This window comes from Mesoplodon mirus (assembly GCF_964341445.2).
Source record: "Mesoplodon mirus genome assembly, chromosome: 14".
Taxonomy (NCBI): domain Eukaryota; kingdom Metazoa; phylum Chordata; class Mammalia; order Artiodactyla; family Ziphiidae; genus Mesoplodon; species Mesoplodon mirus.
In genome coordinates this window covers 25,644,840-25,657,096 of record NC_138990.1, presented here as the reverse complement: position 1 = coordinate 25,657,096, position 12,257 = coordinate 25,644,840, and the positions used below count along the sequence as shown (strand labels likewise).

Here is a 12,257-nt window from a genome sequence, read left to right as displayed (position 1 = left end):
AAGTTTGAAATTCTTGTGGGGAAAGCAGGCAGCACTTGTAAAGGAGTGTGGAGCCCTGGGGGGATTTGTGACTGGTTAGCACGGGACCCCTGGCTGGCGTGGTCCGGGTCGCTGGAGGACTGAGAAGGCTTCTCCCTGTGGAAACAGGAATGACAGCTTCCGTGACAAACGTGCAGCGTCTGGAGGGGCCTGAGCCAGACCTCAGCTCAGCTGCCCGCAGAGGCAGACCCTGGGAACCGTGTAGGTACAGGAGTTTACTGACACAGCAGCGGGACAGCGCCCTGTCACCCCAGTCCTGCCGAAGCATGCCTGAGGTAGAACGCCCCTCTGGTCACACGACAGTGTGGAGGTCAGAACAGACCCAGGCTCCTCTCTGACTCTGGGACTTGGTGATCATGTGTCTTTGGACACAGGACAGCCTGGACTTCCTCAACTGTGGCACGCAGAGCCTGGATCCTGGCGAGTGAAGCGTTAGAATGGGGCTGCAGACAGACACAAGAACGTGGGACTGCCTCAACCTCCTTCCCACGGCCCCCTGTGTCTTCTGGTGGCTCCAGGCAAGGCCCCCTTGGGGGAAGCCCGGTGGGGTTCTTCCGGGTGTGGCCACAAAGGAGGAGACTAAAGGACACTGAGAGTCCACCTAGCCAAGCCCTGCGCCCAGGTCTCTACGCAAACGTCTTCTGCGCTCCCAACAGTGGCCTGGGGTCAGCAGTGCCCAGGACCTGGGTGCTTAACAGGCCTCACGGGCTCAGACCCCTGGCTCCGATCCTGCTGCAGCGGGTGTTTGTACATGTCAGACAGACAGAGAGATACGCGGAGGGGGAGAGGCCGAGAGAGAGAGAGAGAGAGAGAGAGAGAGAGAGAGAGAGAGAGATAGGAAGGGAGACTGAGAGAGAGACAGAAAACTCTAGCAAGCGCTTGGAATCGTGACTGCAGCTTGCTAAGCACTGCGAACGTGTGTTATAAAACAACCTCCACCCCTACTGCACACATGTGGAAACGGCGGCTAGGCGAGGCGGAGCAACTTGGCCGAGGCCTCCGGTCGTGGGCGCAGACCTGGGACTGAAACCCGGGGGCCCAACCTGAGCTCCGCACCCGGGGCAGCGCCGCGGCCCGACGCCCGGCAGGAGGTCCTCGCCCCGCCCCGGTCCTTGGGGAGGAGGGGGCGGGCGGGGAGGAGCCGCGCGCATGTGCACAGCTGGCGCCCCCCGCCCCCCGCGCGCAGCTGGGACGTGGGCCGTAGCCGGCGGCGGTGGACACGCCGGGCCCTCGCGGTCGGTCGCAGAGTCCGAGCGTCCCGCGCGCCGTGGGCCATGGCCGTGCGCGCCGCGCGCCCCGCGCGCCCCTGCTTGCTGGCGTTCGTGCTGTGCTCGTGCTGGGGGGCACTGGCCGCGGTCGCCTCCAAGCCGGGCAACGGGTGTCCGAGCCGCTGCCTGTGCTTCCGCACCACGGTGCGCTGCATGCATCTGCTGCTGGAGGCCGTGCCCGCCGTGGCGCCGCAGACCTCCATCCTGTGAGTCCGGCGGGGCGCGGGGGATCTGGGCGCGCGGGGCGGCCGGGGGCCGGAGGGAGGGTCGCGCGGCGGCGCCTTTGTCCTCCGTGGCCGGGCGGGGGGCGGACCTGAGCGCAGCGCGCGCCGCCTCCGGAGCCGCCTTTGTTCGGAGTTCGGCATCCCCGAGGGACGGGAAAGTTGTCGGCAGCCGCCGGGGAGAGCCCCCCTCCCTGCCCGGCCCGGTCCTGCTGGCTCCCCTCCTCCGCTCGCCTTCCTCCCCTCCCGCCCCTGTCCGGCCCCTCTTCTCCCGGGGCCCGGCCTCCCCCTCCCCCCGCTTCCTCTCCTCCCCCTTCCTTTCCCCTCCCCCTCTTCCCCCCTCCTTCTACTCGGCGGTTCCCGCTCCCCGTTTTCCCCTCCTCCCCGAGCGCGGCACCCCTGTCCCGGCTCTGGGGGCGGGGAGCGGCCCTCCCTGGCGCACCCTCCGTGACCTCACGTCTCTGCATCTGCCGGGGCGCCGAGAGCCTCCTGCCCGGGTTGCCCCGGGGCCCGTGGGGCGCACGGTTCTCTGGGGCTTTCTCTGCGCCGTGAGCCTGCCTGGCCGAGTTCCGGGAGGCGCCGCGGTGCGGGTCCCCGAGTTGCGGGGCAGCGCGGGCGGCCCGGGGGTGGATACGGTCGGGGTCCCAGCGGTTTTGCTCCCGGGGCACGTCCCCGCCCTCATCTCCAGCCGGGGCGCGCCCAGGTGGTGCCATCGGAGACCCGGCGCTCGGGTTGGCAGGACGCATCGCGCCCTCGCCGGCCGACCCCCGCCCTCCCTAGAGGATCCCGGCCCCGGATGCCGCCGAGTCGCTGCAGGCCTGTTTGGATGCGTCTCTGATTAGAAATTTTCAAAATCTGTAAAAGCAGCCTGCGTTTCAGGCGCTGACTGTATTCGCGTCCTGCAGCTGCCTCTCTGAATGCCAAAAATAGTTTCCACTTCTCTCGGCTGAGCCAGAGTACTTTGGCACCATGAAGAGCCTGCAAAAGTTGTAAAATTTTGAGTGGACTCTTCAGGAAGTGGGCGGTCAGGGTTCGTACTTTTAAAACAAAGTACACGGACAGCCCACTCTCCTAGTGGCCGCCGGCTCTACTGGCAGCTTCCTTGGGGTCCTCGGCCGGCCTCTCCTCGCACCCTGGAAACCGCTCCTCCAAGAGGGACAGGCACGGGCTTCCTTCCCGTGTGGAGGGCCGGCCAGCCAGCCGAGGCGGGCCCGCAGGAGGGCATCAGGACCGTAACAGGCCAAGTGAGGGTGTCCTGGAGGCACTCATTTAATTCTTCAGTGAGTCAGTGGAAAAAACCTGGACCCTGAAGCCATTTTTCACATCTGGCCAAAGTCTGATACTCGTACTGTGCGTTGCCCTCACATCTTAATGGCTTTTTAAAAAGAACAATATTTTAAAATGTGGTTGTTGTAGAGCAGAAATGGAGCCACCAGCCTCCTGCGGGTGGTGAGATTCTCCACAGAACCTCATAGGGTTTTGTAAAACAGCTGAGGGTAGGAAGGGAAAGTGACATAATAAATAGGTAACCCTGGCAAGATTTCCAGAAATCCTCCTTTTGACTTATGCTTTCGTGGGGTTTTATAGTTTTCAAAGATGTTTTGAAATGACCTGCGTGGTCTCGTTGATTCTGTGAGGGGGCAGGGTGTGCTAAGCTGACCAGATCCCTTACAGAACCAAGCGGATTATCGCCGACATGCACACACACCCAGCTGACAGCCGCGTAGACACAGGCGCAGGGGGAGGAAGCTCCCATGGCCGCCAGTGTGGACCTGGGACAGAACTGAGTCCTGGTGGGAGGGGGTCCAGCTGGGCGCCCGGAGCTGGGGACACAGAGGGGGGCGGTGATGATGAGAGAGAGACCAGCTTGGGGGCACCATGTTGCCACCTGTGGGCTCTGGGGTCCAGTCTGGCGCGTTCCTGGGGGACTGCTCGTTGGGGTGCAGTCAGGTCACAAGTTCCACTTGTGCAGAAACGTTCAATGTTCACTTCCAGCGTTTCTCCCAGGTCTCTGCTCTCATGCATCTGCTGCTGTTTTCTATTTTTAAAAAATGATTTGGTGGCAATTGGGGACTTAAAAGATGTGAGGGTAAGTGAAGACCCTGGCCCCAGACTTAACTGGGCCGTCCAGCCATCACTTCATCCCTTTGCTTTCGGGACCCTCCCCTCTCCCACCTCCCCTCGGCCCCCCCAGAAAGACTGAATGGGAATCACTGGGCACATCAGACTTGTCTCCTGCTCAGGTGTTTCAGGGTGTGTCCCGGTGGGGCCCGAGAGTGGACTGGTTTGCCTCGTGGTTGGGCTTCAGAAATGATGGTCCGAGAGTGTCCTGTGATTCCGGTTTGACCCTGGAAAGTAGAAAGTGGTGTTCTAGCCGCCCTAGGATCTGGAGTCCTCGGGCTCTGGTGCTGCAGCTGGTCCCTTCACCAGCGGGTGTGGTACTCAGTTCAGCTCAGCTTTTGTAGAAATACTTGTTTAGTTTTTGAGTATTTTACTCTGCTCAGCACTACAGGAGACGTTTGTCACGGTGATGATGAAACAGCTAGCGCTAAACCTAAGCAGTGTGCCGGCCTTACTTGGCCCACTTCCCGTCCTCCCCTCCGCCGGGACCTCTGGGGACAACACGTTCTACACCTCCTGCCTCATGAGTCCTGGCGAGCCCTCCGCGCCCCACCCCGACCCCGTCCTTCTCGTCTATGCGGTCGTGGGGTTGCCTCCTTAAAGCTGGCTCCCACCCCATGGTCCAGGCCACTCCAAAGCCGCCGTCCATGTGACAGGAAGCCCTGGCGTTGGAGGGTGCCCGGGGCTGGGGGCTGGTGAGAGCCCCTCCCGTGGGCTCGTGGTCAGCCTGCCAGGCAGCTGTCCCCACATCCCTCGACGTCTGCTGACGCGTGTGTTTGGGCCTGGGCCAGCTTCCGTTTCCCGCCCCTCGGGGTCCTGGGTCCACTGGGATGCTGGGGAGGGAGGCCCTGCAGCCCTGTGATGAGGGCGACTGGCCATCCAGGTGTGCCTGGCCAAGGTGGGCTGCAGGAGGCCAGCCCTGGGCGCCAGCGCCTCTGGTGGTCTGGGCGAGTGCCCGCCCATCTTTGGGGTCATATACCCATACTCGGAGAAGGCCCTGGTGCTCCCTGGGGACTAGCCCCCCAAGGCACAGCATCTCCCCTTACCAGCCTCCACTGGAGCTCCTGGAAGCTGGCCGACCGGAGGATCCAACTTCCCACCGCTTCCCTGTGCGCCCAGGTGAGGTCTCTGGCCTACAGGTGGCCGGAGGGAGGGAGTGTTCCCGGTCCAGGAGGTGGGCAGGCTGTCAGCTGCACGTTCACATCCCCTCCCCTGTCTTCCTGGGGTTCAGGGAGTTCCCTCTCCAGCCACCCGTCCTGCGGGGACGCGTTCAGCCCCCGGGGAGGGCTGACCTCTCCTCCCCTGGGTGAGGCTTCACAAGGTCAGCAAAGCAGCCTCTGGCTGTCGGTCTCTGCAGGACACCCGTGCAGGCCACGACAACAGGCTTTAAGCTGAAGCCTGTGGCTTACCTGAAGCAGATTTCTGCTTTTAGACTCCCTGTTGGGATGAAGTCGAAGTCTTCATTCTCACAGCTCAGAGGGACATTTTTCAAGTATCTGAATCTTGGTAATTTATTTTTCCAAAATGGTGGTGGCTACTCTGCCGCGTCCCGAGCCCACAGCTTTAAGAACGCCCAGCGTGCTGTGTGCAGAGAGGAGACCTCGGTGACCCGAGGAAGCTTCCAGAGGCCACCTGGGATGCTGTGTATGACATCAGCCATCAGGGAGTGGTCCCGGGTCCGTGCTCAGTTTGGACACAACTTTACATTTGAAAACATGCCTTTGGAAGTTGCATCTGGAAAAACTTCCTTGGAAACTGCAGCCAGGCAGCTAGAAGGCTCCCCCTCCTCTGTGTCATTAGCAAGTCAAGGAAATCGTTGTAAAAAGAAAGCACACCGGGCCCTGTGAATCCGGGGGTAGCTCCGGCTTCGTCCAGGGTGTGGACACCGCAGCCTGGACGCGGTCTCCTCCCCTCTGTGCGTCCCCGGCCGCCTCCTCAGTCCTATGACTCAGCTTCCCTGCCTGGTGACGCCCGGCAGCTGTCGTCGGCTTCCCTTCCGATGGCCTAAGTGCAGGAGATGAGTCTCGGTCACAAGCACGAGTTCTGGGAATCGTGTGAACAGACCTACTGTCTGTCCCCAGCACACCCTGGGCGGCGGGCGGTCATGCCCACCAGGCCTGGGCCTGGCGGCTCCTGGAGCTAAGGACAGGACCTGCCCTGCCGGAGGACGCGTGGCCTGGAAGCGGGGGAGGGCTCCTTGCCTGGGGGAAGGTGGGCATTTTATTAGAAGAGGTGGCAGGGGGGCAGGCTGGACAGAGGTGTCCACTGCACCCATGACAGGTGCCACGGTCAGGTGTCAACAGAACAGCGACAGAATCCCAGTCTCTGGAGCTGGGCCTGTCATCCGTTTGACGAGTGGGTGAGCGCTGGAAGGTCCGTGCGCCTGTGCTGGTTCCCGCTGGCTGAGTCGGAGGTTCTGTCTTGTTGGCTGGAGATGCCCGCCTCTTTCCTGGGCACTTGCCAACAGGAAGAAGCTGGAGTAGGTGCCGTGGTGAGGGGATGGGGGCCTCGGGGTCCCGGCCGAGCTCTGAGGGCAGCGCCCAGGGCTAGAGTTGGGCCCGGCCTCCCGTCTCCCGCCACCGTGTGCGCTGGCGGGGCGCTGACGGCCTTCAGTGCCCAAGACGTCAGGTCTCTCAACTTAGCATCCGGGTTTAAGGAGCATTTGAATTGTGAGTTTCATGTGCTTTTGGGGGTACACAAGAAAATGCAGTTTGTTTACAAATACAGTTTTGGGTGAACTCAATTTAAACGCAGTTAAACATCACTGAATTTGATGCTTAAGTAGTTTATGTGGACGTTTCGTGTGTTACTATATGTCTCTGCTGGCCGGTAGCTCCCTGGGGTCAGCCTTGGACTTGAACTAGTAACTACGTGTCTCATGTAGCACCTGCACAAAACTCAGCCCACGTGTGTCAGTGGGTGAGGGAATGCTTTTTGGTGTTTAAAATAACATCATCGATAACTTAGGGTCTTTCTAAATTGGTAAGTCCAGTGGTTCATGTTTTCTTTATCTTGAAGTTAATTTTGAAAAATAGAAATCACACATGTTCCTCTCCTGGTCCCTTGGTTTCTCTTCAGATGCTACCAGTCCACAGAAAACTTAGGCAAATCCCGGGATAGCTCAGTCCAACGATGACTCATGTGACTGAATCAAAACTGGCAAAAAGTTTAAGTAAGAATGTGTTAGTTGTTTCAGGACAATTCTCAGCTCCCCTTTTCTTGGCTCGGATACAGGGTCAGTTATCCCTGCTAATTTGATCAGTTTCTTTTTTCTGGACACTGTTGCCTTTCTCTCCGAGGGTACACAGACTGTAGAGAACTTGCCCTGCAGACCCTCGGTGGGCAGTGACCTGACACTGTGTCCCCAGGGCTCTCCTTGGCCTTGTCTGGTTTCCTTCAGCCTCCTTTGAAGGGTGGTTTGTTCAGAGCTGGGTGCCCACCGGACGACCAGCTCATTGAGCAGAGGGATGGTGCCTGCCGGCGTCTGGATGCCCAGCCCCAGGGGAGCTCGGGGCGGGCGGCTGGGTGGGTACAGGCTGCTGTCACCCAGCCCGTGGAGCTCAGAGGCCCACGAGCAGCCCACAGGCTCGTCCCCTTCTGTTCTACTGTCAGGTCCGCGGTGGAAGCTTAACCAGTGATGATTCCCTTTTCCGACCTCTGTCTGGATGAAGTTTCACCGAGGAAAATAAAAAGCCTCGTGGGGATTCCGCTGACAGGACAGCAGGAGTTCGTGTTCGCGGTGCGCGCCTGGGGGACCATGCTGTGTCCGGTCTGTGCAGCCGTCGCCACAATCAGGATAATGAGTGTCCTCACCCGCGGGGTCCGCGCCCCTGGCAGCCCCTCCTCCCGAGTTCTGCCTCACTGGGCAGGACTGCGTCTGTGTTCACCAGGGGCGCTGGGCTTTGTTCTTTCCTGGAATGTCTTTGTCTGCTTTGCGTATTCAGGGTAGACCTTGCCTCCCAGAGGGGGTGTGAGGCGCTGCCTGCTCTCCAGTGCTTGGGGACCGCAGGGGGCACCCGGCTTAGTGCTGCTTAGAGGTCTGCTCCGGCTTCCCAGGGAAGCCCCCCGGGCTGGGCTGGGCATCCTAGGAGGGTTGTAAACTGTGATCTCAAACTCTTCAGTAATCACAGGGCTGTTGGGGACAGTTTCTTCCTGAGTGAGCCCTGGGAGCTGGGAGCTCGGCCACGTCGCACGATCCAGGGACAGCCATCCATCGTGAAGTTCCCCATTATCCTCCTAACGTCTGAAGATCTGTAGGGATGTCAGTTCTCTTGCTCCTGATGTCAGAAAGGCGTGTCTTCTCTCTCGTTTTTTCCTGATCAGTCTGCCTAGAGGTTTTTCCATTGTATTGAACTTTGCAGAAACCCAGCTTTCGGATGCATTGATTTTTCTCTTTGGTTTTTCCTTTCTCTGTTTTGCTGATCTCTGCTCTGATCTTTATTGGCCTCACATGCATGGCTCCGCTGAGCGCTTGACGCTCCAGGGTCCCTGGTGTCCTCTCTCTGTCCCTGGAGCTCCAGCTGTCCTGTCTGCGTCCTGTGGGTTATCTCTGTCCCTTGGGCAGCAACCTGGGACGGTTCTGTGCTCACCTCCTTCGTTTTCACTCCCTCGGGGATCCTGTCCATTGCTGACCCATGCACAGTATCTTGAAAACAGTTGTTTCATGTATTTTGTCAGCTTTTTGGTTGTTTCAGACAGGGGAGGAAGTCTGGCCCCTGTTATCCCATCTTTTTTGTAACTTTGTAAAACCTTCATTAAATTCTTCTGCAACTTTATAACAGTGTGGCTTATAAAGAAAGTAACAAATAGAATAATGCTTTCACATGCCCCAAGTCCTGATTTAAAAAAACTAAAAATTGTCCAACCCGCTGTTCTCCATTTGCCTTTGGAAGGCTGTTGTATCGGGCAGGGGAGTTCAACTGCGGCTGCATAATAAATGGTCGCAGGGTCTCGGCGGATTAAAACAGTGTAAATTCCTACTTCCCTCACACGGAATCCAGGGCAGATGTCCTTGCTGGGCAGCTGTCCCTGGAGGCTCTGCTCTCAGCCCGCGGCCTGCAGACCCCGGCCAGCAGGGCAGTGGCCTGGGTGCTGGGCTGATCTGTGCGGGACGTGCCGCGCCCTTCACCTACCTGTGGCTGCGGCTGCTTCTGACGCCAAAGGCAGAGCTGGGTAGTTGTGACCTGACAGTACATTTCCTCTCTGGCCCTTTAAGGTAACGGCGCTCTACCAGTGACCTGGGGACCCAGGCTCTGTCCACCCTGTAGCTCTGCTGTCCTGGTCCCTGGCCCTCCAGGCTGTCAGGGAAGCGGAGGGGGGAGTGAGCGAGAGGAGGGTCCAGGGCTTCGACTGCCCCGCGGGGACACGTCACTTGTGCTCACATTGCCTGGGGGGCACCGGTCCCCTGTCCCCACCTGGTGCCTGGCGGGCTCTGGCACGTTGTTTAGGGCCTTCCCAGGAAGGGAAACTGCTTTGGGAGTGTCGGACGTGCTGGACGGGCGGTGCCTGGCTGCCGTGCTGCCTTCACTGTGTCCTTTCCAGGCGCTGCTGTGGCATGTGGGCACCTCTGGCCCTTCATGTGAAGGACAGAGAGGGCTGCGAGGTGTCGGCCCTGCTTCCCGTGTCCTGTGCCGTGTGGTGGCTCCCTGCTCCAGCCCCCCGTTACTTTAGGTCCCACTGTGGGCTGTAACAGGGGCCATCATGGGTAAATAGAGGTTAAAAACTAGAATCTCCTTCTTCTAACAAGAATTTTGTTCATTCCTCCTCAACAGAGAGCTGCCCCGTGTAATTATGGCAGGTGTTGAACAGCCTGTGGTGGTAACCCGTAGATCACAGCCGGATTTCTTAGAAGCCAAACGCTTGACTCAGGGTTTTCTGCCAGGACGAGGCATATTTGGATTTACGCTGTTTTTTTGGAAATTTGCAGGCTGCCTTCTCTCAGGCCCTGCAGGGGTGGTCATCGTGGGTGGAGTTTGGCTGGAGGTACAGCCTTTCCGCCCGGGGCCGGGGGTTAGCGGGGCAGGGGGGAGCAGCATCTCCCCAGCAGCTGCAAGCAGGAGGTTGTGGAACCTGCCCCTCACCCACTCCAGTGCCCTGTCCTGTTTACTCTTCTTTTACAACATATTTTTAAATATTTTTATGCAAGCTGTACATGTTCATGGTAGAAAAATGTGAAAATACAAATAAAAACACCATAATAAATGGCTCACATTCCTCTTTTTAGGGGAAACTGTTAGCCTGCCAGGCTTTCCCTCAGGTACACAAACAGTCATGTGAGCGCACATGGACGTGGAATCACTGGGGTGTCTGCATGTCTTTCTGTGTCCGCCGCTCTATCTGTCCATCAGCCATCTACGTCTGCTGTGTTCTGTGCATCATCTATCATCTGTGCATCTATGGACCTATCTCTCTATCTCTGTGTCTATGTGTTATCTCTCTGTATCTACCCACCTCCCTACCTACCCGTCTACCTGTTTCCAGACATTGGGAGGGAACGTGTCCTGCTCTCTATGCCCTCTGCATGCTATGAAGCCTGCCCGCCCACAGTAGCAATGTATGTGTCTGCAGTGATTAGAGGTCTGCACCATCATTGTTGATGGCCACATAGTATTTATTTTTGGGGATTGCCAACTTTGCTGAATCAAATTCTCATCATGGGTCATTTCTTTGTTTCCACTTTTCTGCTACTGTAAACCATACATCTGAATGCCTTTGTGTACATTTTTGGGATTATTCGCCTTGATTACGTGTCTGTAATCTGCAGGCTTGCTCTGCACCAGGGACGGGTCTGTGCTTTGTGGACTTTTCCTGTTCCGTGTTCTTCCTGGACATTGTCCGTGTTTTCCCGAGGACAGCTGTCCCCCCTTCGCTCAGCATTGTTTGCCCACCTGCCGCAGAACTAACTCACCCATGCCAGGCCGAGGTGCCTGCCCACAGCGGGAGGTGGCTTGCGGGACGCGGAGCGCACGGCCCCGAGGGCGCCTCTCACACCTGACCGTGGAGACATGGCACGCACACCTGTGCGCCCTCACTCGGTAGCCGCACTTTGATGGTGGTCCCGGGTTTTCTCTCTGGAGGCTTTGATGCCAGCACATCCTGAGGACTGTGCCAGCTCCTGTGTGGGCCCTTCCCCAGGCTGCAGCGCAGCCTGGCTTATGTTGGGTTCCCGCCACCCCGTCTGTGGCCAGTTTCCTGTGTGGTCTCTGCCCTGTGGTTGGATGTCCCCGCTGGGCCCTGAGATCTGAGGCGGGAGGGGCTGGGAGAGCCCCAGCTCAGCACCATCTCTGTCACCGGAGGCGAAGTTTAAGGTTGATTCTCGTTATTCGCAGGGTTGTGTTCTACACAGTCTCTGCGAATTCTGAGTTAGTGACCCGGGACCCTTGCTTCCAAGAGACACCGGGTGAGGGTCCAGCCCGGCGCAGGCCACAGCGTTGCTGTCATCCATCGATTGATGCGCAGCCCAGTTTTGTGAGCTTCTGTTTACAGATGCCTTACTTAACGTCTGTTGTTGCTTCATCAACGTGGAGCTCAGGGCAGCACAGACTCATGCCTGGAGGAAGCTGATCCCACACACACGTGTTTTCCCCATGACCGTACAGCCCGTCGCCACCACACTTGGGGCGATTTTAAACAGCAGAGTCACCGACTAAAGGCACAAAAATGCAAACAACATGGCACCAAATAGACCCTGAGAAGGACACTAATCCACATCATCATCATCTCTGTGCCCGTCCTCCATGGTGACAGAGACTTCACAAGGATCGACTCTGGGCTCACAGGTAGACTTCAGCAAGTGGGAAAATTCTCAAATCTGGAATCTGTGAACGATGGGGCGGGACAGCGTCCTCCTGTTTTCCAGGTGGACATGCTGTGACCTCAGGGCGTGGGGACTCGGGAGGGGCCTTGTCGCGCTGCCTGCCCCGCAAAGTCCCCCCTCGCTCACCCCAGACCTTCCTCGGGGTGGGGTCTCGGGGTTTACGTGGTTGGTTAAGAGCAGGGCAGTTCCCTCCAGAGTAGCAGGACACTTCTAACCTTTAGCAGTCTCCACCTAATCTTCTCTGGGGAGAAAGTATCTTGCCTTTGAGGTTCTATCAAGTTCAAAGTCGTTAATTATTATTTGCGACATACCAGGAGGAACCTCCTCCCTGGAGACACTGCAGGCCAGGTGCTGGGCGTGGAAATGGACAAGGCTGCCTTGGGTTTGGCCAAGCTGTGGTCTCCTGGGCAGGGAGAAGGAGCCAGTAAGAGCCACGGTGTTAATGACGGAGGCTGACCTTGTGGGCGATGCCCGTCCCACTGAGGGGGAAGGAGAGCTCGTCCAGCCAGGCTGCATGCAGCTCTGGGTGTGGTCGGCCCCGGCCAGGGCGCTGGTTCCCAGCTTTCCCGATGTGCACCCCTGGGCAGGGTTCTTGCCCCTTGAAGCCTCGGTTTCCCACCTGCAGGGGCGTCCTGGGCATGAGGAAGGGGATGCACGTGTAACTCCTGACACAGCCTGCCTGGTCGAGGCTCTGCTGGGGAAGCTATTGTTATCATCACATCTGGGTTTATTGACCCTGCGGACGTGAACCAGAGGAGTCCAGAGGAGGGAAGACAGGCAGCGGGAGAGAAC

The 12,257-nt window shown here is 58.5% G+C and overlaps 1 protein-coding gene across 2 annotated transcripts in view; it reads left to right on the top strand.

The window, feature by feature from the left end:
* The first annotated feature begins 1,036 nt into the window (after nucleotides 1-1,036).
* PXDN (peroxidasin) overlaps nucleotides 1,037-12,257 on the top strand; it is a 64,981-nt gene continuing 53,760 nt past the window's right edge. The window contains exon 1 of one of the 2 annotated variants that reach the window (XM_082641871.1): nucleotides 1,037-1,513. In XM_082641871.1, coding sequence (XP_082497997.1) covers nucleotides 1,314-1,513 — 200 coding nt within the window. In that variant the 5' untranslated portion in view covers nucleotides 1,037-1,313. The remainder of the gene's footprint in view (nucleotides 1,514-12,257) is intronic. The other variant, XM_082641872.1, reaches the window with a different exon arrangement.